The 27,439-nt window shown below is 62.8% G+C and overlaps 1 protein-coding gene across 1 annotated transcript; it reads left to right on the plus strand.

Annotated features, from left to right (window-relative positions):
- Nucleotides 1-15: 15 nt before the first annotated feature.
- Nucleotides 16-5,872, plus strand: LOC126232330 (trichohyalin-like). Its single transcript, XM_049942608.1, has 4 exons — nucleotides 16-1,453; nucleotides 1,611-3,172; nucleotides 3,341-3,619; nucleotides 3,719-5,872. The coding sequence occupies exons 1-4, from the start codon at nucleotides 16-18 to the stop codon at nucleotides 5,870-5,872; spliced, it is 5,433 nt and encodes a 1,810-aa protein (XP_049798565.1).
- The last annotated feature ends 21,567 nt before the right edge of the window (nucleotides 5,873-27,439 follow it).

Raw genomic sequence — 27,439 nt, forward strand, 5'->3', positions numbered from 1 at the left:
CGGAGTTCGTCACCCATGCTGTTGCAGTGGAGTCTCATCAGAAAATCAGAAACAGCTGCGCAGAAGCGGCTGCGCAGGAACAGCTGCGCAGAAGCGGCTGCGCAGAAGCGGCTGCGCAGAAGCGGCTGCGCAGAAGCGGCTGCGCAGAAGCGGCTGCGCAGAAGCGGCTGCGCAGAAGCGGCTGCGCAGAAGCGGCTGCGCAGAAACGACTGCGCAGAAACGGCTGCGCAGAAGCGGCTGCGCAGAAGCAGCTGCGCAGAATCAGCTGCGCAGAATCAGCTGCGCAGAAGCAGCTGCGCAGAAGCAGCTGCGCAGAAGCAGCTGCGCAGAAACAGCTGCGCAGAAGCAGCTGCGCAGATACAGCTGCGCAGATACAGCTGCGCAGAAACGGCTGCGCAGAAACGGCTGCGCAGAAACGGCTGCGCTGATACGGCTGCGCAGAAACGGCTGCGCAGAAACGGCTGCGCAGAAACGGCTGCGCAGAAGCGGCTGCGCAGAAGTGGCTGCGCAGAAGCGGCTGCGCAGAAGCGGCTGCGCAGAAGCGGCTGCGCAGAAACGGCTGCGCAGATACGGCTGCGCAGAAACGGCTGCGCAGAAACGGCTGCGCAGAAACGGCTGCGCAGAAACGGCTGCGCAGAAACGGCTGCGCAGAAACGGCTGCGCAGAAACGTATGCGCAGAAACGGCTGCGCAGAAACGGCTGCGCAGAAACGGCTGCGCAGAAACGGCTGCGCAGAAACGGCTGCGCAGAAACGGCTGCGCAGAAACGGCTGCACAGAAACGGCTGCGCAGAAACGGCTGCGCAGAAACGGCTGCGCAGAAACGGCTGCGCAGAAACGGCTGCGCAGAAACGGCTGCGCAGAAACGGCTGCGCAGAAACAGCTGCGCAGAAACAGCTGCGCAGAAACAGCTGCGCAGAAACAGTGCGCAGAAACAGCTGCGCAGAAACAGCTGCGCAGAAACAGCTGCGCAGATACAGCTGCGCAGATACAGCTGCGCAGATACAGCTGCGCAGAAACAGCTGCGCAGAAACAGCTGCGCAGATACAGCTGCGCAGATACAGCTGCGCAGAAACAGCTGCGCAGAAACAGCTGCGCAGAAACAGCTGCGCAGAAACAGCTGCGCAGGAACAGCTGCGCAGGAACAGCTGCTCAGAAACAGCTGCGCAGAAACAGCTGCGCAGAAACAGCTGCGCAGGAACAGCTGCGCAGGAACAGCTGCGCAGAAACAGCTGCGCAGGAACAGCTGCGCAGGAACAGCTGCGCAGGAACAGCTACGCAGGAACAGCTGCGCAGGAACAGCTGCGCAGGAACAGCTGCGCAGGAACAGCTGCGCAGGAACAGCTGCGCAGGAACAGCTGCGCAGGAACAGCTGCGCAGAAACAGCTGCGCAGAAACAGCTGCGCAGAAACAGCGGCGCAGAAACAGCGGCGCAGAAACACTCTATAGCCTCCGGTTACAGGAGCGTACCTCCATGTTCAATGTTTTTTGGGCAGTTGAACATGTAAAGTTGAATCCCGTACGCGCGTGGTAGGATCTCTAGACCACGCGCGCGTACGGAGTTCGTCACCCATGCTGTTGCAGTGAAGTCTCATCAGAAAATCAGAAACAGCTGCGCAGAAGCGGCTGCGCAGGAACAGCTGCGCAGAAGCGGCTGCGCAGAAGCGGCTGCGCAGAAGCGGCTGCGCAGAAGCGGCTGCGCAGAAGCGGCTGCGCAGAAGCGGCTGCGCAGAAGCGGCTGCGCAGAAACGGCTGCGCAGAAACGGCTGCGCAGAAACGGCTGCGCAGAAGCGGCTGCGCAGAAGCGGCTGCGCAGAAGCGGCTGCGCAGAAGCGGCTGCGCAGAAGCGGCTGCGCAGAAGCGGCTGCGCAGAAGCGGCTGCGCAGAAGCGGCTGCGCAGAAACGGCTGCGCAGAAACGGCTGCGCAGTAACGGCTGCGCAGAAACGGCTGCGAAGAAACGGCTGCGCAGAAACGGCTGCGCAGATACGGCTGCGCAGAAACGGCTGCGCAGAAGCGGCTGCGCAGAAGCGGCTGCGCAGAAGCGGCTGCGCAGTAGCGGCTGCGCACAAGCGGCTGCGCAGAAGCGGCTGCGCAGAAGCGGCTGCGCAGAAGCGGCTGCGCAGAAGCGGCTGCGCAGAAGCGGCTGCGCAGAAGCGGCTGCGCAGAAGCGGCTGCGCAGAAGCGGCTGCGCAGAAGCGGCTGCGCAGAAGCGGCTGCGCAGAAGCGGCTGCGCAGAAGCGGCTGCGCAGAAACGGCTGCGCAGAAACGGCTGCGCAGAAACGGCTGCGCAGCAGCAGCTGCGCAGAAGCAGCTGCGCAGAAGCAGCTGCGCAGAAACAGCTGCGCAGAAACAGCTGCGCAGAAACAGCTGCGCAGAAACAGCTGCGCAGAAGCGGCTGCGCAGAAGCGGCTGCGCAGAAGCGGCTGCGCAGAAGCGGCTGCGCAGAAGCGGCTGCGCGGAAGCGGCTGCGCGGAAGCGGCTGCGCGGAAACGGCTGCGCAGAAGCGGCTGCGCAGAAGCGGCTGCGCAGAAGCGGCTGCGCAGAAGCGGCTGCGCAGAAGCGGCTGCGCAGAAGCGGCTGCGCAGAAACGGCTGCGCAGAAACGGCTGCGCAGAAACGGCTGCGCAGAAACGGCTGCGCAGAAACGGCTGCGCAGAAACGGCTGCGCAGAAACGGCTGCGCAGAAACGGCTGCGCAGAAACGGCGGCGCAGAAACGGCTGCGCAGAAACGGCTGCGCAGAAACGGCTGCGCAGAAACGGCTGCGCAGATACAGCTGCGCAGATACAGCTGCGCAGATACAGCTGCGCAGAAACAGCTGCGCAGATACAATTGCGCAGAAACAGCTGCGCAGGAACAGCTGCGCAGGAACAGCTGCGCAGAAACAGCTGCGCAGAAACAGCTGCGCAGAAACAGCTGCGCAGGAACAGCTGCGCAGGAACAGCTGCGCAGGAACAGCTGCGCAGAAACAGCTGCGCAGGAACAGCTGCGCAGGAACAGCTGCGCAGGAACAGCTGCGCAGCAACAGCTGCGCAGAAACAGCTGCGCAGAAACAGCTGCGCAGAAACAGCTGCAGAAACAGCTGCGCAGAAACAGCGGCGCAGAAACAGCGGCGCAGAAACAGCGGCGCAGAAACAGCGGCGCAGAAACACTCTATAGCCTCCGGTTACAGGAGCGTACCTCCATGTTCAATGTTTTTTGGGCAGTTGAACATGTAAAGTTGAATCCCGTACGCACGTGGTAGGATCTCTAGACCACGCGCGCGTACGGAGTTCGTCACCCATGCTGTTGCAGTGAAGTCTCATCAGAAAATCAGAAACAGCTGCGCAGAAGCGGCTGCGCAGAAACGGCTGCGCAGGAACAGCTGCGCAGGAACAGCTGCGCATAAGCGGCTGCGCATAAGCGGCTGCGCAGAAGCGGCTGCGCAGAAGCGGCTGCGCAGAAGCGGCTGCGCAGAAGCGGCTGCGCAGAAGCGGCTGCGCAGAAGCGGCTGCGCAGAAGCGGCTGCGCAGAAGCGGCTGCGCAGAAGCGGCTGCGCAGAAGCGGCTGCGCAGAAGCGGCTGCGCAGAAGCGGCTGCGCAGAAGCGGCTGCGCAGAAGCGGCTGCGCAGTAGCGGCTGCGCAGTAGCGGCTGCGCAGTAGCGGCTGCGCAGAAGCGGCTGCGCAGAAGCGGCTGCGCAGAAACGGCTGCGCAGAAACGGCTGCGCAGAAACGGCTGCGCAGAAACGGCTGCGCAGAAACGGCTGCGCAGAAGCGGCTGCGCAGAAGCGGCTGCGCAGAAGCGGCTGCGCAGAAGCGGCTGCGCAGAAGCGGCTGCGCAGAAGCGGCTGCGCAGAAGCGGCTGCGCAGAAGCGGCTGCGCAGAAGCGGCTGCGCAGAAGCGGCTGCGCAGAAGCGGCTGCGCAGAAGCGGCTGCGCAGAAGCGGCTGCGCAGAAACGGCTGCGCAGAAACGGCTGCGCAGAAACGGCTGCGCAGAAACGGCTGCGCAGAAACGGCTGCGCAGATACGGCTGCGCAGGAACGGCTGCGCAGGAACGGCTGCGCAGGAACGGATGCGCAGGAACGGCTGCGCAGGAACGGCTGCGCAGGAACGGCTTCGCAGGAACGGCTGCGCAGCAGCGGCTGCGCAGAAGCGGCTGCGCAGAAGCGGCTGCGCAGAAGCGGCTGCGCAGTAGCGGCTGCGCAGAAGCGGCTGCGCAGAAGCGGCTGCGCAGAAGCGGCTGCGCAGAAGCGGCTGCGCAGAAGCGGCTGCGCAGAAGCGGCTGCGCAGAAGCGGCTGCGCAGAAGCGGCTGCGCAGAAGCGGCTGCGCAGAAGCGGCTGCGCAGAAGCGGCTGCGCAGAAGCGGCTGCGCAGAAACGGCTGCGCAGAAACGGCTGCGCAGAAACGGCTGCGCAGGAACGGCTGCGCAGAAACGGCTGCGCAGAAACGGCTGCGCAGAAACGGCTGCGCAGAAACGACTGCGCAGAAACGGCTGCGCAGAAGCAGCTGCGCAGAAGCAGCTGCGCAGAATCAGCTGCGCAGAAGCAGCTGCGCAGAAGCAGCTGCGCAGAAGCAGCTGCGCAGAAGCAGCTGCGCAGAAACAGCTGCGCAGAAACAGCTGCGCAGATACAGCTGCGCAGATACAGCTGCGCAGATACAGCTGCGCAGAAACGGCTGCGCAGAAACGGCTGCGCAGAAACGGCTGCGCAGAAACGGCTGCGCAGAAACGGCTGCGCTGATACGGCTGCGCAGAAACGGCTGCGCAGAAACGGCTGCGCAGAAACGAATGCGCAGAAGCGGCTGCGCAGAAGCGGCTGCGCAGAAGCGGCTGCGCAGAAGCGGCTGCGCAGAAGCGGCTGCGCAGAAGCGGCTGCGCAGAAACGGCTGCGCAGATACGGCTGCGCAGAAACGGCTGCGCAGAAACGGCTGCGCAGAAACGGCTGCGCAGAAACGGCTGCGCAGAAACGGCTGCGCAGAAACGGCTGCGCAGTAACGGCTGCGCAGAAACGGCTGCGCAGAAACGGCTGCGCAGAAACGTATGCGCAAAAACGGCTGCGCAGAAACGGCTGCGCAGAAACGGCTGCGCAGAAACGGCTGCGCAGAAACGGCTGCGCAGAAACGGCTGCGCAGAAACGGCTGCGCAGAAACGGCTGCGCAGAAACGGCTGCGCAGAAACGGCTGCGCAGAAACGGCTGCGCAGAAACGGCTGCGCAGAAACGGCTGCGCAGAAACGGCTGCGCAGAAACAGCTGCGCAGAAACAGCTGCGCAGAAACAGCTGCGCAGAAGCAGCTGCGCAGAAACAGCTGCGCAGAAGCAGCTGCGCAGAAACAGCTGCGCAGAAACAGCTGCGCAGAAACAGCTGCGCAGAAACAGTGCGCAGAAACAGCTGCGCAGAAACAGCTGCGCAGCAACAGCTGCGCAGATACAGCTGCGCAGATACAGCTGCGCACATACAGCTGCGCAGAAACAGCTGCGCAGAAACAGCTGCGCAGATACAGCTGCGCAGATACAGCTGCGCAGAAACAGCTGCGCAGAAACAGCTGCGCAGAAACAGCTGCGCAGAAACAGCTGCGCAGAAACAGCTGCGCAGGAACAGCTGCACAGAAACAGCTGCGCAGAAACAGCTGCGCAGAAACAGCTGCGCAGGAACAGCTGCGCAGGAACAGCTGCGCAGAAACAGCTGCGCAGGAACAGCTGCGCAGGAACAGCTACGCAGGAACAGCTGCGCAGGAACAGCTGCGCAGGAACAGCTGCACAGGAACAGCTGCGCAGGAACAGCTGCGCAGGAACAGCTGCGCAGGAACAGCTGCGCAGGAACAGCTGCGCAGAAACAGCTGCGCAGAAACAGCTGCGCAGAAACAGCGGCGCAGAAACAGCGGCGCAGAAACACTCTATAGCCTCCGGTTACAGGAGCGTACCTCCATGTTCAATGTTTTTTGGGCAGTTGAACATGTAAAGTTGAATCCCGTACGCGCGTGGTAGGATCTCTAGACCACGCGCGCGTACGGAGTTCGTCACCCATGCTGTTGCAGTGGAGTCTCATCAGAAAATCAGAAACAGCTGCGCAGAAGCGGCTGCGCAGGAACAGCTGCGCAGAAGCGGCTGCGCAGAAGCGGCTGCGCAGAAGCGGCTGCGCAGAAGCGGCTGCGCACAAGCGGCTGCGCACAAGCGGCTGCGCAGAAGCGGCTGCGCAGAAGCGGCTGCGCAGAAGCGGCTGCGCAGAAGCGGCTGCGCAGAAGCGGCTGCGCAGAAGCGGCTGCGCAGAAACGGCTGCGCAGAAACGGCTGCGCAGAAACGGCTGCGCAGAAACGGCTGCGCAGAAGCGGCTGCGCAGAAGCGGCTGCGCAGAAGCGGCTGCGCAGAAGCGGCTGCGCAGAAGCGGCTGCGCAGAAGCGGCTGCGCAGAAGCGGCTGCGCAGAAGCGGCTGCGCAGAAGCGGCTGCGCAGAAGCGGCTGCGCAGAAGCGGCTGCGCAGAAGCGGCAGCGCAGAAGCGGCTGCGCAGAAGCGGCTGCGCAGAAGCGGCTGCGCAGAAACGGCTGCGCAGAAACAGCTGCGCAGGAACAGCTGCGCAGGAACAGCTGCGCAGGAACAGCTGCGCAGAAACAGCTGCGCAGGAACAGCTGCGCAGGAACAGCTGCGCAGGAACAGCTGCGCAGGAACAGCTGCGCAGGAACAGCTGCGCAGGAACAGCTGCGCAGGAACAGCTGCGCAGGAACAGCTGCGCAGGTACAGCTGCGCAGAAACAGCTGCGCAGAAACAGCTGCGCAGGAACAGCTGCGCAGGAACAGCTGCGCAAGAACAGCTGCGCAGGTACAACTGCGCAGGAGCAGCTGCGCAGGAACAACTGCGCAGAAACAACTGCGCAGAAACAGCTGCGCTGGAACAGCTGCGCAGAAACAGCTGCGCAGAAACAGCTGCGCAGAAACAGCTTCGCAGAAACAGCTGCGCAGAAACAGCTGCGCAGAAACAGCTGCGCAGGAACAGCTGCGCAGGAACAGCTGCGCAGAAACAGCTGCGCAGAAACAGCTGCGCAGAAACAGCTGCGCAGGAACAGCTGCGCAGAAACAGCTGCGCAGAAACAGCTGCGCAGAAACAGCTGCGCAGAAACAGCTGCGCAGAAACAGCTGCGCAGAAACAGCTGCGCAGAAACAGCTGCGCAGAAACAGCTGCGCAGAAACAGCTGCGCAGAAACAGCTGCGCAGGAGCAGCTGCGCAGGAACAGCTGCGCAGGAACAGCTGCGCAGGAACAGGTGCGCAGGAACAGGTGCGCAGGAACAGGTGCGGAGGAACAGGTGCGCAGGAACAGCTGCGCAGGAACAGGTGCGCAGGAGCAGGTGCGCAGGAACAGCTGCGCAGGAACAGCTGCGCAGGAACAGCTGCGCAGGAACAGCTGCGCAGGAACAGGTGCGCAGGAACAGCTGCGCAGAAACAGCTGCGCAGAAACAGCTGCGCAGAAACAGCTGCGCAGAAACAGCTGCGCAGAAACAGCTGCGCAGAAACAGCTGCGCAGAAACAGCTGCGCAGAAACAGCTCCGCAGAAACAGCTGCGCAGAGACAGCTGCGCAGAGACAGCTGCGCAGATACAGCTGCGCAGAAACAGCTGCGCAGAAACAGCAGCGCAGAAACAGCTGCGCAGAAACAGCTGCGCAGAAACAGCTGCGCAGAAACAGCTGCGCAGAAACAGCTGCGCAGAAACAGCTGCGCAGAAACAGATGCGAAGAAACAGCTGCACAGAAACAGCTGCGCAGAAACAGCTGCGCAGAAACAGCGGCGCAGAAACAGCGGCGCAGAAACAGCTGCGCAGGAACAGCTGCGCAGAGACAGCTGCGCAGATACAGCTGCGCAGAAACAGCTGCGCAGAAACAGCAGCGCAGAAACAGCTGCGCAGAAACAGCTGCGCAGAAACAGCTGCGCAGAAACAGCTGCGCAGAAACAGCTGCGCAGAAACAGCTGCGCAGAAACAGATGCGAAGAAACAGCTGCGCAGAAACAGCTGCGCAGAAACAGCTGCGCAGAAACAGCGGCGCAGAAACAGCGGCGCAGAAACAGCTGCGCAGGAACAGCTGCGCAGAAACAGCTGCGCAGAAACAGCTGCGCAGGAACAGCTGCGCAGGAACAGCTGCGCAGAAACAGCTGCGCAGAAACAGCTGCGCAGAAACAGCTGCGCAGGAACAGCTGCGCAGGAACAGCTGCGCAGAAACAGCTGCGCAGAAACAGCTGCGCAGAAACAGCTGCGCAGAAACAGCTGCGCAGGAACAGCTACGCAGAAACAGCTGCGCAGAAACAGCTGCGCAGAAACAGCTGCGCAGAAACAGCTGCGCAGAAACAGCTGCGCAGAAACAGCTGCGCAGAAACAGCTGCGCAGAGACAGCTGCGCAGAAACAGCTGCGCAGAGACAGCTGCGCAGAAACAGCTGCGCAGAAACAGCTGTGCAGAAACAGCTGCGCAGAAACAGCTGCGCAGAAACAGCTGCGCAGAAACAGCTGCGCAGAAACAGCTGCGCAGAAACAGCGGCGCAGATACAGCGGCGCAGAAACAGCGGCGCAGAAACACTCTATAGCCTCTGGTTACAGGAGCGTACCTCCATGTTCAATGTTTTTTGGGCAGTTGAACATGTAAAGTTGAATCCCGTACGCGCGTGGTAGGATCTCTAGACCACGCGCGCGTACGGAGTTCGTCACCCATGCTGTTGCAGTGAAGTCTCATCAGAAAATCAGAAACAGCTGCGCGGAGACGGCTGCGCAGAAGCGGCTGCGCGGAAGCGGCTGCGCGGAAACGGCTGCGCGGAAACGGCTGCGCGGAAACGGCTGCGCGAGAACAGCTGCGCGAGAACAGGTGCGCGGGAACAGGTGCGCGGGAACAGCTGCGCAGGAACAGCTGCGCAGGAACAGCTGCGCAGGAACAGGTGCGCAAAAACAGGTGCGCAAAAACAGGTGCGCAGGAACAGCTGCGCAGGAACAGCTGCGCAGGAACAGCTGCGCAGGAACAGCTGCGCAGGAACAGCTGCGCAGAAACAGCTGCGCAGGAACAGCTGCGCAGGAACAGCTGCGCAGAAACAGCTGCGCAGAAACAGCTGCGCAGAAACAGCTGCGCAGAAACAGCTGCGCAGAAACAGCTTCGCAGAAACAGCTGCGCAGAAACAGCAGCGCAGGAACGGCTGCGCAGAAACGGCTGCGCAGAAACGGCTGCGCAGAAACGGCTGCGCAGAAACGGCTGCGCAGAAACGGCTGCGCAGAAACGGCTGCGCAGAAACGGCTGCGCAGAAGCGGCTGCGCGGAAGCGGCTGCGCGGAAACGGCTGCGCGGAAACGGCTGCGCGGAAACGGCTGCGCGAGAACAGCTGCGCGAGAACAGGTGCGCGGGAACAGCTGCGCGGGAACAGCTGCGCGGGAACAGCTGCGCAGGAACAGCTGCGCAGGAACAGGTGCGCAAAAACAGGTGCGCAGGAACAGGTGCGCAGGAACAGCTGCGCAGGAACAGCTGCGCAGGAACAGCTGCGCAGGAACAGCTGCGCAGGAACAGCTGCGCAGAAACAGCTGCACAGAAACAGCTGCGCAGAAACAGCTGCGCAGAAACAGCTTCGCAGAAACGGCTGCGCTGGAACGGCTGCGCAGAAACGGCTGCGCAGAAACGGCTGCGCAGAAACGGCTGCGCAGAAACGGCTGCGCAGAAACGGCTGCGCAGAAACGGCTGCGCAGAAACGGCTGCGCAGAAAAGGCTGCGCAGAAACGGCTGCGCAGAAACAGCTGCGCAGAAACAGCTGCGCAGAAGCAGCTGCGCAGAAGCAGCTGCGCAGAAGCAGCTGCGCAGAAGCAGCTGCGCAGAAGCAGCTGCGCAGAAGCAGCTGCGCAGAAGCAGCTGCGCAGAAACAGCTGCGCAGAAACAGCTGCGCAGATACAGCTGCGCAGATACAGCTGCGCAGAAACAGCTGCGCAGAAACAGCTGCGCAGAAACAGCTGCGCAGAAACAGCTGCGCAGGAACAGCTGCGCAGGAACAGCTGCGCAGAAACAGCTGCGCAGAAACAGCTGCGCAGAAACAGCTGCGCAGGAACAGCTGCGCAGGAACAGCTACGCAGAAACAGCTGCGCAGAAACAGCTGCGCAGAAACAGCTGCGCAGAAACAGCTGCGCAGAAACAGCTGCGCAGAAACAGCTGCGCAGAAACAGCTGCGCAGAGACAGCTGCGCAGAAACAGCTGCGCAGAGACAGCTGCGCAGAAACAGCTGCGCAGAAACAGCTGTGCAGAAACAGCTGCGCAGAAACAGCTGCGCAGAAACAGCTGCGCAGAAACAGCTGCGCAGAAACAGCTGCGCAGAAACAGCGGCGCAGATACAGCGGCGCAGAAACAGCGGCGCAGAAACACTCTATAGCCTCTGGTTACAGGAGCGTACCTCCATGTTCAATGTTTTTTGGGCAGTTGAACATGTAAAGTTGAATCCCGTACGCGCGTGGTAGGATCTCTAGACCACGCGCGCGTACGGAGTTCGTCACCCATGCTGTTGCAGTGAAGTCTCATCAGAAAATCAGAAACAGCTGCGCGGAGACGGCTGCGCAGAAGCGGCTGCGCGGAAGCGGCTGCGCGGAAACGGCTGCGCGGAAACGGCTGCGCGGAAACGGCTGCGCGAGAACAGCTGCGCGAGAACAGGTGCGCGGGAACAGGTGCGCGGGAACAGCTGCGCAGGAACAGCTGCGCAGGAACAGCTGCGCAGGAACAGGTGCGCAAAAACAGGTGCGCAAAAACAGGTGCGCAGGAACAGCTGCGCAGGAACAGCTGCGCAGGAACAGCTGCGCAGGAACAGCTGCGCAGGAACAGCTGCGCAGGAACAGCTGCGCAGAAACAGCTGCGCAGGAACAGCTGCGCAGGAAAAGCTGCGCAGAAACAGCTGCGCAGAAACAGCTGCGCAGAAACAGCTGCGCAGAAACAGCTGCGCAGAAACAGCTTCGCAGAAACAGCTGCGCAGAAACAGCAGCGCAGGAACGGCTGCGCAGAAACGGCTGCGCAGAAACGGCTGCGCAGAAACGGCTGCGCAGAAACGGCTGCGCAGAAACGGCTGCGCAGAAACGGCTGCGCAGAAACGGCTGCGCAGAAGCGGCTGCGCGGAAGCGGCTGCGCGGAAACGGCTGCGCGGAAACGGCTGCGCGGAAACGGCTGCGCGAGAACAGCTGCGCGAGAACAGGTGCGCGGGAACAGCTGCGCGGGAACAGCTGCGCGGGAACAGCTGCGCAGGAACAGCTGCGCAGGAACAGGTGCGCAAAAACAGGTGCGCAGGAACAGGTGCGCAGGAACAGCTGCGCAGGAACAGCTGCGCAGGAACAGCTGCGCAGGAACAGCTGCGCAGGAACAGCTGCGCAGAAACAGCTGCACAGAAACAGCTGCGCAGAAACAGCTGCGCAGAAACAGCTTCGCAGAAACGGCTGCGCTGGAACGGCTGCGCAGAAACGGCTGCGCAGAAACGGCTGCGCAGAAACGGCTGCGCAGAAACTGCTGCGCAGAAACGGCTGCGCAGAAACGGCTGCGCAGAAACGGCTGCGCAGAAAAGGCTGCGCAGAAACGGCTGCGCAGAAACAGCTGCGCAGAAACAGCTGCGCAGAAGCAGCTGCGCAGAAGCAGCTGCGCAGAAGCAGCTGCGCAGAAGCAGCTGCGCAGAAGCAGCTGCGCAGAAGCAGCTGCGCAGAAGCAGCTGCGCAGAAACAGCTGCGCAGAAACAGCTGCGCAGATACAGCTGCGCAGATACAGCTGCGCAGAAACAGCTGCGCAGAAACAGCTGCGCAGAAACAGCTGCGCAGAAACAGCTGCGCAGGAACAGCTGCGCAGGAACAGCTGCGCAGGAACAGCTGCGCAGGAACAGCTGCGCAGGAACAGCTGCGCAGGAACAGCTGCGCAGGAACAGCTGCGCAGGAACAGCTGCGCAGGAACAGCTGCGCAGGTACAGCTGCGCAGGAACAGCTGCGCAGGAACAGCTGCGCAGAAACAGCTGCGCAGGAACAGCTGCGCAGGAACAGCTGCGCAGGAACAGCTGCGCAGGAACAGCTGCGCAGGTACAGCTGCGCAGGAACAGCTGCGCAGGAACAGCTGCGCAGGAACAGCTGCGCAGGAACAGCTGCGCAGAAACAGCTGCGCAGGAACAGCTGCGCAGAAACAGCTGCGCAGGAACAGCTGCGCAGAAACAGCTGCGCAGGAACAGCAGCGCAGGAACAGCTGCGCAGGAACAGCTGCGCAGGAACAGCTGCGCAGGAACAGCTGCGCAGGAACAGCTGCGCAGAAACAGCTGCGCAGAAACAGCTGCGCAGGAACAGCTGCGCAGAAACAGCTGCGCAGAAACAGCTGCGCAGGAACAGCTGCGCAGAAACAGCTGCGCAGAAACAGCTGCGCAGGAACAGCTGCGCAGGAACAGCTGCGCAGGAACAGCTGCGCAGGAACAGCTGCGCAGAAACAGCTGCGCAGGAACAGCTGCGCAGAAACAGCTGCGCAGAAACAGCTGCGCAGAAACAGCTGCGCAGAAACAGCTTCGCAGAAACAGCTGCGCAGGAACAGCTGCGCAGAAACAGCTGCGCAGTAACAGCTGCGCAGGAACAGCTGCGCAGAAAAAGCTGCGCAGAAACAGCTGCGCAGAAACAGCTGCGCAGGAACAGCTGCGCAGAAACAGCTGCGCAGGAACAGCTGCGCAGAAACAGCTGCGCAGAAGCAGCTGCGCAGAAGCAGCTGCGCAGAAGCAGCTGCGCAGAAGCAGCTGCGCAGAAGCAGCTGCGCAGAAACAGCTGCGCAGAAACAGCTGCGCAGATACAGCTGCGCAGATACAGCTGCGCTGAAACAGCTGCGCAGAAACAGCTGCGCAGAAACAGCTGCGCAGAAACAGCTGCGCAGGAACAGCTGCGCAGGAACAGCTGCGCAGGAACAGCTGCGCAGGAACAGCTGCGCAGGAACAGCTGCGCAGGAACAGCTGCGCAGAAACAGCTGCGCAGAAACAGCTGCGCAGAAACAGCGGCGCAGAAACAGCGGCGCAGAAACACTCTATAGCCTCCGGTTACAGGAGCGTACCTCCATGTTCAATGTTTTTTGGGCAGTTGAACATGTAAAGTTGAATCCCGTACGCGCGTGGTAGGATCTCTAGACCACGCGCGCGTACGGAGTTCGTCACCCATGCTGTTGCAGTGAAGTCTCATCAGAAAATCAGAAACAGCTGCGCAGAAGCGGCTGCGCAGGAACAGCTGCGCAGAAGCGGCTGCGCAGAAGCGGCTGCGCAGAAGCGGCTGCGCAGAAGCGGCTGCGCAGAAGCGGCTGCGCAGAAGCGGCTGCGCAGAAGCGGCTGCGCAGAAGCGGCTGCGCAGAAACGGCTGCGCAGAAACGGCTGCGCAGAAGCGGCTGCGCAGAAGCGGCTGCGCAGAAGCGGCTGCGCAGAAGCGGCTGCGCAGAAGCGGCTGCGCAGAAGCGGCTGCGCAGAAGCGGCTGCGCAGAAACGGCTGCGCAGAAACGGCTGCGCAGAAACGGCTGCGCAGAAACGGCTGCGCAGAAACGGCTGCGCAGAAACGGCTGCGCAGATACGGCTGCGCAGAAACGGCTGCGCAGAAGCGGCTGCGCAGAAGCGGCTGCGCAGAAGCGGCTGCGCAGAAGCGGCTGCGCACAAGCGGCTGCGCAGAAGCGGCTGCGCAGAAGCGGCTGCGCAGAAGCGGCTGCGCAGAAGCGGCGGCGCAGAAGCGGCTGCGCAGAAGCGGCTGCGCAGAAGCGGCTGCGCAGAAGCGGCTGCGCAGAAGCGGCTGCGCAGAAGCGGCTGCGCAGAAGCGGCTGCGCAGAAGCGGCTGCGCAGAAGCGGCTGCGCAGAAACGGCTGCGCAGAAACGGCTGCGCAGAAACGGCTGCGCAGAAACGGCTGCGCAGCAGCAGCTGCGCAGAAGCAGCTGCGCAGAAGCAGCTGCGCAGAAACAGCTGCGCAGATGCAGCTGCGCAGAAACAGCTGCGCAGAAACAGCTGCGCAGAAGCGGCTGCGCAGAAGCGGCTGCGCAGAAGCGGCTGCGCAGAAGCGGCTGCGCAGAAGCGGCTGCGCAGAAGCGGCTGCGCAGAAGCGGCTGCGCAGAAGCGGCTGCGCGGAAGCGGCTGCGCGGAAGCGGCTGCGCGGAAACGGCTGCGCAGAAGCGGCTGCGCAGAAGCGGCTGCGCAGAAGCGGCTGCGCAGAAGCGGCTGCGCAGAAACGGCTGCGCAGAAACGGCTGCGCAGAAACGGCTGCGCAGAAACGGCTGCGCAGAAACGGCTGCGCAGAAACGTATGCGCAGAAACGGCTGCGCAGAAACGGCTGCGCAGAAACGGCTGCGCAGAAACGGCTGCGCAGAAACGGCTGCGCAGAAACGGCTGCGCAGAAACGGCTGCGCAGAAACGGCTGCGCAGAAACGGCTGCGCAGAAACGGCAGCGCAGAAACGGCTGCGCAGAAACGGCTGCGCAGAAACAGCTGCGCAGAAACAGCTGCGCAGAAACAGCTGCGCAGAAACAGCTGCGCAGAAACAGCTGCGCAGAAACAGCTGCGCAGAAGCAGCTGCGCAGAAGCAGCTGCGCAGAAACAGCTGCGCAGAAACAGCTGCGCAGAAACAGCTGCGCAGAAACAGGGCGCAGAAACAGCTGCGCAGAAACAGCTGCGCAGAAACAGCTGCGCAGATACAGCTGCGCAGATACAGCTGCGCAGATACAGCTGCGCAGATACAGCTGCGCAGAAACAGCTGCGCAGATACAGCTGCGCAGAAAGAGCTGCGCAGAAACAGCTGCGCAGAAACAGCTGCGCAGAAACAGCTGCGCAGAAACAGCTGCGCAGAAACAGCTGCGCAGAAACAGCTGCGCAGGAACAGCTGCGCAGAAACAGCTGCGCAGAAACAGCTGCGCAGGAACAGCTGCGCAGGAACAGCTGCGCAGAAACAGGTGCGCAGAAACAGCTGCGCAGAAACAGCTGCGCAGGAACAGCTGCGCAGGAACAGCTGCGCAGGAACAGCTGCGCAGGAACAGCTGCGCAGAAACAGCTGCGCAGGAACAGCTGCGCAGGAACAGCTGCGCAGGAACAGCTGCGCAGCAACAGCTGCGCAGAAACAGCTGCGCAGAAACAGCTGCGCAGAAACAGCTGCAGAAACAGCTGCGCAGAAACAGCGGCGCAGAAACAGCGGCGCAGAAACAGCGGCGCAGAAACACTCTATAGCCTCCGGTTACAGGAGCGTACCTCCATGTTCAATGTTTTTTGGGCAGTTGAACATGTAAAGTTAAATCCCGTACGCACGTGGTAGGATCTCTAGACCACGCGCGCGTACGGAGTTCGTCACCCATGCTGTTGCAGTGAAGTCTCATCAGAAAATCAGAAACAGCTGCGCAGAAGCGGCTGCGCAGAAACGGCTTCGCAGAAACGGCTGCGCAGGAACGGCTGCGCAGGAACAGCTGCGCATAAGCGGCTGCGCAGAAGCGGCTGCGCAGAAGCGGCTGCGCAGAAGCGGCTGCGCAGAAGCGGCTGCGCAGAAGCGGCTGCGCAGAAGCGGCTGCGCAGAAGCGGCTGCGCAGAAGCGGCTGCGCAGAAGCGGCTGCGCAGAAGCGGCTGCGCAGAAGCGGCTGCGCAGAAGCGGCTGCGCAGAAGCGGCTGCGCAGAAGCGGCTGCGCAGAAGCGGCTGCGCAGAAGCGGCTGCGCAGAAGCGGCTGCGCAGTAGCGGCTGCGCAGTAGCGGCTGCGCAGAAGCGGCTGCGCAGAAGCGGCTGCGCAGAAACGGCTGCGCAGTAACGGCTGCGCAGAAACGGCTGCGCAGAAACGGCTGCGCAGAAACGGCTGCGCAGAAGCGGCTGCGCAGAAGCGGCTGCGCAGAAGCGGCTGCGCAGAAGCGGCTGCGCAGAAGCGGCTGCGCAGAAGCGGCTGCGCAGAAGCGGCTGCGCAGAAGCGGCTGCGCAGAAGCGGCTGCGCAGAAGCGGCTGCGCAGAAACGGCTGCGCAGAAACGGCTGCGCAGAAACGGCTGCGCAGATACGGCTGCGCAGGAACGGCTGCGCAGGAACGGCTGCGCAGGAACGGCTGCGCAGGAACGGCTGCGCAGGAACGGCTGCGCAGGAACGGCTTCGCAGGAACGGCTGCGCAGAAGCGGCTGCGCAGAAGCGGCTGCGCAGAAGCGGCTGCGCAGAAGCGGCTGCGCAGAAGCGGCTGCGCAGAAGCGGCTGCGCAGAAGCGGCTGCGCAGAAGCGGCTGCGCAGAAGCGGCTGCGCAGAAGCGGCTGCGCAGAAGCGGCTGCGCAGAAGCGGCTGCGCAGAAGCGGCTGCGCAGAAGCGGCTGCGCAGAAGCGGCTGCGCAGAAACGGCTGCGCAGAAACGGCTGCGCAGAAACGGCTGCGCAGGAACGGCTGCGCAGAAACGGCTGCGCAGAAACGGCTGCGCAGAAACGGCTGCGCAGAAACGGCTGCGCAGAAACGGCTGCGCAGAAACGACTGCGCAGAAACAGCTGCGCAGAAGCAGCTGCGCAGAAGCAGCTGCGCAGAAACAGCTGCGCAGAAGCAGCTGCGCAGAAACAGCTGCGCAGAAGCAGCTGCGCAGAAACAGCTGCGCAGAAACAGCTGCGCAGAAACAGCTGCGCAGAAACAGTGCGCAGAAACAGCTGCGCAGAAACAGCTGCGCAGAAACAGCTGCGCAGATACAGCTGCGCAGATACAGCTGCGCAGAAACAGCTGCGCAGAAACAGCTGCGCAGATACAGCTGCGCAGATACAGCTGCGCAGAAATAGCTGCGCAGAAACAGCTGCGCAGAAACAGCTGCGCAGAAACAGCTGCGCAGGAACAGCTGCGCAGAAACAGCTGCGCAGAAACAGCTGCGCAGGAACAGCTGCGCAGGAACAGCTGCGCAGAAACAGCTGCGCAGGAACAGCTGCGCAGGAACAGCTGCGCAGGAACAGCTGCGCAGGAACAGCTGCGCAGGAACAGCTGCGCAGGAACAGCTGCGCAGGAACAGCTGCGCAGGAACAGCTGCGCAGGAACAGCTGCGCAGGAACAGCTGCGCAGGAACAGCTGCGCAGAAACAGCTGCGCAGAAACAGCGGCGCAGAAACAGCGGCGCAGAAACACTCTATAGCCTCCGGTTACAGGAGCGTACCTCCATGTTCAATGTTTTTTGGGCAGTTGAACATGTAAAGTTGAATCCCGTACGCGCGTGGTAGGATCTCTAGACCACGCGCGCGTACGGAGTTCGTCACCCATGCTGTTGCAGTGGAGTCTCATCAGAAAATCAGAAACAGCTGCGCAGAAGCGGCTGCGCAGGAACAGCTGCGCAGAAGCGGCTGCGCAGAAGCGGCTGCGCAGAAGCGGCTGCGCAGAAGCGGCTGCGCAGAAGCGGCTGCGCAGAAGCGGCTGCGCAGAAGCGGCTGCGCAGAAGCGGCTGCGCAGAAGCGGCTGCGCAGAAGCGGCTGCGCAGAAGCGGCTGCGCAGAAGCGGCTGCGCAGAAGCGGCTGCGCAGAAGCGGCTGCGCAGAAGCGGCTGCGCAGAAACGGCTGCGCAGAAACGGCTGCGCAGAAACGGCTGCGCAGAAGCGGCTGCGCAGAAGCGGCTGCGCAGAAGCGGCTGCGCAGAAGCGGCTGCGCACAAGCGGCTGCGCAGAAGCGGCTGCGCAGAAGCGGCTGCGCAGAAGCGGCTACGCAGAAGCGGCTGCGCAGAAGCGGCTGCGCAGAAGCGGCTGCGCAGAAGCGGCTGCGCAGAAGCGGCTGCGCAGAAACGGCTGCGCAGAAACGGCTGCGCAGGAACGGCTGCGCAGGAACAGCTGCGCAGGAACAGCTGCGCAGAAACAGCTGCGCAGGAACAGCTGCGCAGGAACAGCTGCGCAGGAACAGCTGCGCAGGAACAGCTGCGCAGGAACAGCTGCGCAGGAACAGCTGCGCAGGAACAGCTGCGCAGGAACAGCTGCGCAGGAACAGCTGCGCAGGAACAGCTGCGCAGGTACAGCTGCGCAGGAACAGCTGCGCAGAAACAGCTGCGCAGGAACAGCTGCGCAGGAACAGCTGCGCAGGAACAGCTGCGCAGGTACAGCTGCACAGGAGCAGCTGCGCAGGAACAGCTGCGCAGGAACAGCTGCGCAGGAACAGCTGCGCAGGAACAGCTGCGCAGAAACAGCTGCGCAGAAACAGCTGCGCAGGAACAGCTGCGCAGGAACAGCTGCGCAGAAACAGCTGCGCAGAAACAGCTGCGCAGGAACAGCTGCGCAGGAACAGCTGCGCAGGAACAGCTGCGCAGAAACTGCTGCGCAGAAACTGCTGCGCAGAAACTGCTGCGCAGAAACAGCTACGCAGGAACAGCTGCGCAGAAACAGCTGCGCAGGAACAGCTGCGCAGAAACAGCTGCGCAGAAACAGCTGCGCAGAAACAGCTGCGCAGAAACAGCTTCGCAGAAACAGCTGCGCAGGAACAGCTGCGCAGAAACAGCTGCGCAGTAACAGCTGCGCAGGAACAGCTGCGCAGAAAAAGCTGCGCAGAAACAGCTGCGCAGAAACAGCTGCGCAGGAACAGCTGCGCAGAAACAGCTGCGCAGGAACAGCTGCGCAGAAACAGCTGCGCAGAAGCAGCTGCGCAGAAGCAGCTGCGCAGAAGCAGCTGCGCAGAAGCAGCTGCGCAGAAGCAGCTGCGCAGAAACAGCTGCGCAGAAACAGCTGCGCAGATACAGCTGCGCAGATACAGCTGCGCTGAAACAGCTGCGCAGAAACAGCTGCGCAGAAACAGCTGCGCAGAAACAGCTGCGCAGGAACAGCTGCGCAGGAACAGCTGCGCAGGAACAGCTGCGCAGGAACAGCTGCGCAGGAACAGCTGCGCAGGAACAGCTGCGCAGAAACAGCTGCGCAGAAACAGCTGCGCAGAAACAGCGGCGCAGAAACAGCGGCGCAGAAACACTCTATAGCCTCCGGTTACAGGAGCGTACCTCCATGTTCAATGTTTTTTGGGCAGTTGAACATGTAAAGTTGAATCCCGTACGCGCGTGGTAGGATCTCTAGACCACGCGCGCGTACGGAGTTCGTCACCCATGCTGTTGCAGTGAAGTCTCATCAGAAAATCAGAAACAGCTGCGCAGAAGCGGCTGCGCAGGAACAGCTGCGCAGAAGCGGCTGCGCAGAAGCGGCTGCGCAGAAGCGGCTGCGCAGAAGCGGCTGCGCAGAAGCGGCTGCGCAGAAGCGGCTGCGCAGAAGCGGCTGCGCAGAAGCGGCTGCGCAGAAACGGCTGCGCAGAAACGGCTGCGCAGAAGCGGCTGCGCAGAAGCGGCTGCGCAGAAGCGGCTGCGCAGAAGCGGCTGCGCAGAAGCGGCTGCGCAGAAGCGGCTGCGCAGAAGCGGCTGCGCAGAAGCGGCTGCGCAGAAACGGCTGCGCAGAAACGGCTGCGCAGAAACGGCTGCGCAGAAACGGCTGCGCAGAAACGGCTGCGCAGAAACGGCTGCGCAGATACGGCTGCGCAGAAACGGCTGCGCAGAAGCGGCTGCGCAGAAGCGGCTGCGCAGAAGCGGCTGCGCAGAAGCGGCTGCGCACAAGCGGCTGCGCAGAAGCGGCTGCGCAGAAGCGGCTGCGCAGAAGCGGCTGCGCAGAAGCGGCGGCGCAGAAGCGGCTGCGCAGAAGCGGCTGCGCAGAAGCGGCTGCGCAGAAGCGGCTGCGCAGAAGCGGCTGCGCAGAAGCGGCTGCGCAGAAGCGGCTGCGCAGAAGCGGCTGCGCAGAAGCGGCTGCGCAGAAACGGCTGCGCAGAAACGGCTGCGCAGAAACGGCTGCGCAGAAACGGCTGCGCAGCAGCAGCTGCGCAGAAGCAGCTGCGCAGAAGCAGCTGCGCAGAAACAGCTGCGCAGATGCAGCTGCGCAGAAACAGCTGCGCAGAAACAGCTGCGCAGAAGCGGCTGCGCAGAAGCGGCTGCGCAGAAGCGGCTGCGCAGAAGCGGCTGCGCAGAAGCGGCTGCGCAGAAGCGGCTGCGCGGAAGCGGCTGCGCGGAAGCGGCTGCGCGGAAGCGGCTGCGCGGAAACGGCTGCGCAGAAGCGGCTGCGCAGAAGCGGCTGCGCAGAAGCGGCTGCGCAGAAGCGGCTGCGCAGAAACGGCTGCGCAGAAACGGCTGCGCAGAAACGGCTGCGCAGAAACGTATGCGCAGAAACGGCTGCGCAGAAACGGCTGCGCAGAAACGGCTGCGCAGAAACGGCTGCGCAGAAACGGCTGCGCAGAAACGGCTGCGCAGAAACGGCTGCGCAGAAACGGCTGCGCAGAAACGGCTGCGCAGAAACGGCAGCGCAGAAACGGCTGCGCAGAAACGGCTGCGCAGAAACAGCTGCGCAGAAACAGCTGCGCAGAAACAGCTGCGCAGAAACAGCTGCGCAGAAACAGCTGCGCAGAAACAGCTGCGCAGAAGCAGCTGCGCAGAAGCAGCTGCGCAGAAACAGCTGCGCAGAAACAGCTGCGTAGAAACAGCTGCGCAGAAACAGGGCGCAGAAACAGCTGCGCAGAAACAGCTGCGCAGAAACAGCTGCGCAGATACAGCTGCGCAGATACAGCTGCGCAGATACAGCTGCGCAGATACAGCTGCGCAGAAACAGCTGCGCAGATACAGCTGCGCAGAAAGAGCTGCGCAGAAACAGCTGCGCAGAAACAGCTGCGCAGAAACAGCTGCGCAGAAACAGCTGCACAGAAACAGCTGCGCAGGAACAGCTGCGCAGAAACAGCTGCGCAGAAACAGCTGCGCAGGAACAGCTGCGCAGGAACAGCTGCGCAGAAACAGGTGCGCAGAAACAGCTGCGCAGGAACAGCTGCGCAGGAACAGCTGCGCAGGAACAGCTGCGCAGGAACAGCTGCGCAGGAACAGCTGCGCAGGAACAGCTGCGCAGAAACAGCTGCGCAGGAACAGCTGCGCAGGAACAGCTGCGCAGGAACAGCTGCGCAGCAACAGCTGCGCAGAAACAGCTGCGCAGAAACAGCTGCGCAGAAACAGCTGCAGAAACAGCTGCGCAGAAACAGCGGCGCAGAAACAGCGGCGCAGAAACAGCGGCGCAGAAACAGCTGCGCAGAAACAGCTGCGCAGAAACAGCTGCGCAGGAGCAGCTGCGCAGGAACAGCTGCGCAGGAACAGCTGCGCAGGAACAGCTGCGCAGGAACAGCTGCACAGGAACAGGTGCGCAGGAACAGGTGCGCAGGAACAGGTGCGGAGGAACAGGTGCGCAGGAACAGCTGCGCAGGAACAGGTGCGCAGGAGCAGGTGCGCAGGAACAGCTGCGCAGGAACAGCTGCGCAGGAACAGCTGCGCAGGAACAGCTGCGCAGGAACAGCTGCGCAGGAACAGCTGCGCAGGAACAGCTGCGCAGGAACAGGTGCGCAGGAACAGCTGCGCAGGAACAGCTGCGCAGAAACAGCTGCGCAGAAACAGCTGCGCAGAAACAGCTGCACAGAAACAGCTGCGCAGAAACAGCTGCGCAGAAACAGCTCCGCAGAAACAGCTGCGCAGAGACAGCTGCGCAGAGACAGCTGCGCAGATACAGCTGCGCAGAAACAGCTGCGCAGAAACAGCTGCGCAGAAACAGTTGCGCAGAAACAGCTGCGCAGAAACAGCTGCACAGAAACAGCTGCGCAGAAACAGCTGCGCAGAAACAGATGCGAAGAAACAGCTGCGCAGAAACAGCTGCGCAGAAACAGCTGCGCAGAAACAGCGGCGCAGAAACAGCGGCGCAGAAACAGCTGCGCAGGAACAGCTGCGCAGAAACAGCTGCGCAGAAACAGCTGCGCAGGAACAGCTGCGCAGGAACAGCTGCGCAGAAACAGCTGCGCAGAAACAGCTGCGCAGAAACAGCTGCGCAGGAACAGCTGCGCAGGAACAGCTGCGCAGAAACAGCTGCGCAGAAACAGCTGCGCAGAAACAGCTGCGCAGAAACAGCTGCGCAGGAACAGCTACGCAGAAACAGCTGCGCAGAAACAGCTGCGCAGAAACAGCTGCGCAGAAACAGCTGCGCAGAAACAGCTGCGCAGAAACAGCTGCGCAGAGACAGCTGCGCAGAAACAGCTGCGCAGAGACAGCTGCGCAGAAACAGCTGCGCAGAAACAGCTGCGCAGAAACAGCTGCGCATAAACAGCTGCGCAGAAACAGCTGCGCAGAAACAGCTGCGCAGAAACAGCTGCGCAGAAACAGCTGCGCAGAAACAGCTGCGCAGAAACAGCGGCGCAGAAACAGCGGCGCAGAAACAGCGGCGCAGAAACACTCTATAGCCTCTGGTTACAGGAGCGTACCTCCATGTTCAATGTTTTTTGGGCAGTTGAACATGTAAAGTTGAATCCCGTACGCGCGTGGTAGGATCTCTAGACCACGCGCGCGTACGGAGTTCGTCACCCATGCTGTTGCAGTGAAGTCTCATCAGAAAATCAGAAACAGCTGCGCGGAGACGGCTGCGCAGAAGCGGCTGCGCGGAAGCGGCTGCGCGGAAACGGCTGCGCGGAAACGGCTGCGCGGAAACGGCTGCGCGAGAACAGCTGCGCGAGAACAGGTGCGCGGGAACAGGTGCGCGGGAACAGCTGCGCAGGAACAGCTGCGCAGGAACAGCTGCGCAGGAACAGCTGCGCAGGAACAGGTGCGCAGGAACAGGTGCGCAAAAACAGGTGCGCAAAAACAGGTGCGCAGGAACAGCTGCGCAGGAACAGCTGCGCAGGAACAGCTGCGCAGGAACAGCTGCGCAGGAACAGCTGCGCAGGAACAGCTGCGCAGAAACAGCTGCGCAGGAACAGCTGCGCAGAAACAGCTGCGCAGAAACAGCTTCGCAGAAACAGCTGCGCAGAAACAGCAGCGCAGGAACGGCTGCGCAGAAACGGCTGCGCAGAAACGGCTGCGCAGAAACGGCTGCGCAGAAACGGCTGCGCAGAAACGGCTGCGCAGAAACGGCTGCGCAGAAACGGCTGCGCAGAAACGGCTGCGCAGAAACGGCTGCGCAGAAACGGCTGCGCAGAAACGGCTGCGCAGAAACGGCTGCGCAGAAACAGCTGCGCAGAAACAGCTGCGCAGAAACAGCTGCGCAGAAACAGCTGCGCAGAAGCAGCTGCGCAGAAGCAGCTGCGCAGAAGCAGCTGCGCAGAAGCAGCTGCGCAGAAGCAGCTGCGCAGAAGCAGCTGCGCAGAAACAGCTGCGCAGAAACAGCTGCGCAGAAACAGCTGCGCAGGAACAGCTGCGCAGGAACAGCTGCGCAGGAACAGCTGCGCAGGAACAGCTGCGCAGGAACAGCTGCGCAGGAACAGCTGAACAGGAACAGCTGCGCAGGAACAGCTGCGCAGGAACAGCTGCGCAGAAACAGCTGCGCAGGAACAGCTGCGCAGGAACAGCTGCGCAGGAACAGCTGCGCAGGAACAGCTGCGCAGAAACAGCTGCGCAGAAACAGCTTCGCAGAAACAGCTGCGCAGAAACAGCTGCGCAGGAACAGCTGCGCAGGAACAGCTGCGCAGGAACAGCTGCGCAGGAACAGCTGCGCAGGAACAGCTGCGCAGGAACAGCTGCGCAGGTACAGCTGCGCAGGAACAGCTGCGCAGGAACAGCTGCGCAGGAACAGCTGCGCAGGTACAGCTGCGCAGGAACAGTTGCGCAGGAGCAGCTGCGCAGGAACAGCTGCGCAGGAACAGCTGCGCAGAAACAGCTGCGCAGGAACAGCTGCGCAGAAACAGCTGCGCAGAAACAGCTGCGCAGGAACAGCTGCGCAGGAACAGCTGCGCAGGAACAGCTGCGCAGGAACAGCTGCGCAGAAACAGCTGCGCAGGAACAGCTGCGCAGAAACAGCTGCGCAGGAACAGCTGCACAGAAACAACTGCACAGAAACAACTGCGCAGAAACAGCTGCGCAGGAACAGCTGCGCAGAAACAGCTGCGCAGAAACAGCTGCGCAGAAACAGCTTCGCAGAAACAGCTGCGCAGAAACAGCTGCGCAGAAACAGCTGCGCAGGAACAGCTGCGCAGGAACAGCTGCGCAGAAACAGCTGCGCAGAAACAGCTGCGCAGGAACAGCTGCGCAGAAACAGCTGCGCAGAAACAGCTGCGCAGGAACAGCTGCGCAGAAACAGCTGCGCAGAAACAGCTGCGCAGAAACAGCTGCGCAGAAACAGCTGCGCAGAAACAGCTGCGCAGAAACAGCTGCGCAGGAACAGCTGCGCAGGAACAGCTGCGCAGAAACAGCTGCGCAGGAGCAGCTGCGCAGGAACAGCTGCGCAGGAACAGCTGCGCAGGAACAGCTGCGCAGGAACAGCTGCGCAGGAACAGGTGCGCAGGAACAGGTGCGCAGGAACAGGTGCGGAGGAACAGGTGCGCAGGAACAGCTGCGCAGGAACAGGTGCGCAGGAGCAGGTGCGCAGGAACAGCTGCGCAGGAACAGCTGCGCAGGAACAGCTGCGCAGGAACAGGTGCGCAGGAACAGGTGCGCAGGAACAGGTGCGCAGGAACAGCTGCGCAGAAACAGCTGCGCAGAAACAGCTGCGCAGAAACAGCTGCGCAGAAACAGCTGCGCAGAAACAGCTGCGCAGAAACAGCTGCGCAGAAACAGCTGCGCAGAAACAGCTCCGCAGAGACAGCTGCGCAGAGACAGCTGCGCAGAGACAGCTGCGCAGAGACATCTGCGCAGTTACAGCTGCGCAGAAACAGCTGCGCAGAAACAGCTGCGCAGAAACAGCTGCGCAGAAACAGCTGCGCAGAAACAGCTGCGCAGAAACAGCTGCGCAGAAACAGCTGCGCAGAAACAGCTGCGCAGAAACAGCTGCGCAGAAACAGATGCGAAGAAACAGCTGCGCAGAAACAGCTGCGCAGAAACAGCGGTGCAGAAACAGCGGCGCAGAAACAGCTGCGCAGGAACAGCTGCGCAGGAACAGCTGCGCAGAAACAGCTGCGCAGAAACAGCTGCGCAGGAACAGCTGCGCAGAAACAGCTGCGCAGAAACAGCTGCGGAGAAACAGCTGCGCAGGAACAGCGGCGCAGGAACAGCTGCGCAGAAACAGCTGCGCAGAAACAGCTGCGCAGAAACAGCTGCGCAGAAACAGCTTCGCAGAAACAGCTGCGCAGGAACAGCTACGCAGAAACAGCTGCGCAGAAACAGCTGCGCAGAAACAGCTGCGCAGAAACAGCTGCGCAGAAACAGCTGCGCAGAAACAGCTGCGAAGAAACAGCTGCGCAGAGACAGCTGCGCAGAGACAGCTGCGCAGAAACAGCTGCGAAGAAACAGCTGCGCAGAAACAGCTGCGCAGAAACAGCTGCGCAGAAACAGCTGCGCAGAAACAGCTGCGCAGAAACAGCTGCGCAGAAACAGCTGCGCAGAAACAGCTGCGCAGAAACAGCGGCGCAGAAACAGCGGCGCAGAAACACTCTATAGCCTCCGGTTACAGGAGCGTTCCTCCATGTTCAATGTTTTTTGGGCAGTTGAACATGTAAAGTTGAATCCCGTACGCGCGTGGTAGGATCTCTAGACCACGCGCGCGTACGGAGTTCGTCACCCATGCTGTTGCAGTGAAGTCTCATCAGAAAATCAGAAACAGCTGCGCGGAGACGGCTGCGCAGAAGCGGCTGCGCGGAAGCGGCTGCGCAGAAGCGGCTGCGCAGAAGCGGCTGCGCAGAAGCGGCTGCGCCGAAGCGGCTGCGCCGAAGCGGCTGCGCCGAAGCGGCTGCGCAGAAGCGGCTGCGCAGAAGCGGCTGCGCAGAAGCGGCTGCGCAGAAGCGGCTGCGCAGAAGCGGCTGCGCAGAAGCGGCTGCGCATAAGCGGCTGCGCAGAAGCGGCTGCGCAGAAGCGGCTGCGCAGAAGCGGCTGCGCAGAAGCGGCTGCGCATAAGCGGCTGCGCATAAGCGGCTGCGCATAAGCGGCTGCGCAGAAGCGGCTGCGCAGAAGCGGCTGCGCAGAAGCGGCTGCGCAGAAGCGGCTGCGCAGAAGCGGCTGCGCAGAAGCGGCTGCGCAGAAACGGCTGCGCAGAAACGGCTGCGCAGAAACGGCTGCGCAGGAACGGCTGCGCAGGAACGGCTGCGCAGGAACGGCTGCGCAGGAACGGCTGCGCAGGAACGGCTGCGCAGGAACGGCTGCGCAGGAACGGCTGCGCAGGAACGGCTGCGCAGGAACGGCTGCGCAGGAACGGCTGCGCACGAACGGCTGCGCACGAACGGCTGCGCAGGAACGGCTGCGCAGGAACGGCTGCGCAGGAACGGCTGCGCAGGAACGGCTGCGCAGGAACGGCTGCGCAGGAACGGCTGCGCAGGAACTGCTGCGCAGGAACGGCTGCGCAGGAACGGCTGCGCAGGAACGGCTGCGCAGGAACGGCTGCGCAGGAACGGCTGCGCAGGAACGGCTGCGCAGGAACGGCTGCGCAGTAACGGCTGCGCAGTAACGGCTGCGCAGTAACGGCTGCGCAGTAACGGCTGCGCAGGAACGGCTGCGCAGGAACGGCTGCGCAGGAACGGCTGCGCAGGAACGGCTGCGCAGGAACGGCTGCGCAGAAGCGGCTGCGCAGAAGCGGCTGCGCAGAAGCGGCTGCGCAGAAGCGGCTGCGCAGAAGCGGCTGCGCAGAAGCGGCTGCGCAGAAGCGGCTGCGCAGAAGCGGCTGCGCAGAAGCGGCTGCGCAGAAGCGGCTGCGCAGAAGCGGCTGCGCAGAAGCGGCTGCGCAGAAGCGGCTGCGCAGAAGCGGCAGCGCAGAAGCGGCAGCGCAGAAGCGGCAGCGCAGAAGCGGCTGCGCAGAAGCGGCTGCGCAGAAGCGGCTGCGCAGAAGCGGCTGCGCAGAAGCGGCTGCGCAGAAGCGGCTGCGCAGAAGCGGCTGCGCAGAAGCGGCTGCGCAGAAGCGGCTGCGCAGAAGCGGCTGCGCAGAAGCGGCTGCGCAGAAGCGGCTGCGCAGAAGCGGCTGCGCAGAAGCGGCTGCGCAGGAACGGCTGCGCAGGAACGGCTGCGCAGGAACGGCTGCGCAGGAACGGCTGCGCAGGAACGGCTGCGCAGGAACGGCTGCGCAGGAACGGCTGCGCAGGAACGGCTGCGCAGGAACGGCTGCGCAGGAACGGCTGCGCAGGAACGGCTGCGCAGGAACGGCTGCGCAGGAACGGCTGCGCAGGAACGGCTGCGCAGGAACGGCTGCGCAGGAACGGCTGCGCAGGAACGGCTGCGCAGGAACGGCTGCGCAGGAACGGCTGCGCAGGAACGGCTGCGCAGGAACGGCTGCGCAGAAACGGCTGCGCAGAAACGGCTGCGCAGAAACGGCTGCGCAGAAGCGGCTGCGCAGAAGCGGGTGCGCAGAAGCGGGTGCGCAGAAGCGGGTGCGCAGAAGCGGGTGCGCAGAAGCGGGTGCGCAGAAGCGGGTGCGCAGAAGCGGGTGCGCAGAAGCGGGTGCGCAGAAGCGGGTGCGCAGAAGCGGGTGCGCAGAAGCGGGTGCGCAGAAGCGGGTGCGCAGAAGCGGGTGCGCAGAAGCGGGTGCGCAGAAGCGGGTGCGAAGAAGCGGGTGCGCAGAAGCGGGTGCGCAGAAGCGGGTGCGCAGAAGCGGGTGCGCAGAAGCGGGTG

The sequence above is a fragment of the Schistocerca nitens genome, unplaced genomic scaffold (assembly GCF_023898315.1).
Source record: "Schistocerca nitens isolate TAMUIC-IGC-003100 unplaced genomic scaffold, iqSchNite1.1 HiC_scaffold_468, whole genome shotgun sequence".
NCBI classification, from domain to species: Eukaryota; Metazoa; Arthropoda; class Insecta; order Orthoptera; family Acrididae; genus Schistocerca; species Schistocerca nitens.

Excerpts from the sequence above, each read along its gene's own strand:
- LOC126232330 (XM_049942608.1), top strand. The coding sequence starts at position 16 with ATGCTGTTGCAGTGGAGTCTCATCAGAAAATCAGAAACAGCTGCGCAG. Across the intron at positions 3,173-3,340 it reads TAGCCTCCGGTTACAGGAGC|AAACGGCTGCGCAGGAACAG; the intron begins GTACCTCCATGT and ends GCGGCTGCGCAG. Across the intron at positions 3,620-3,718 it reads TGCGCAGTAGCGGCTGCGCA|AAACGGCTGCGCAGAAACGG; the intron begins GTAGCGGCTGCG and ends ACGGCTGCGCAG.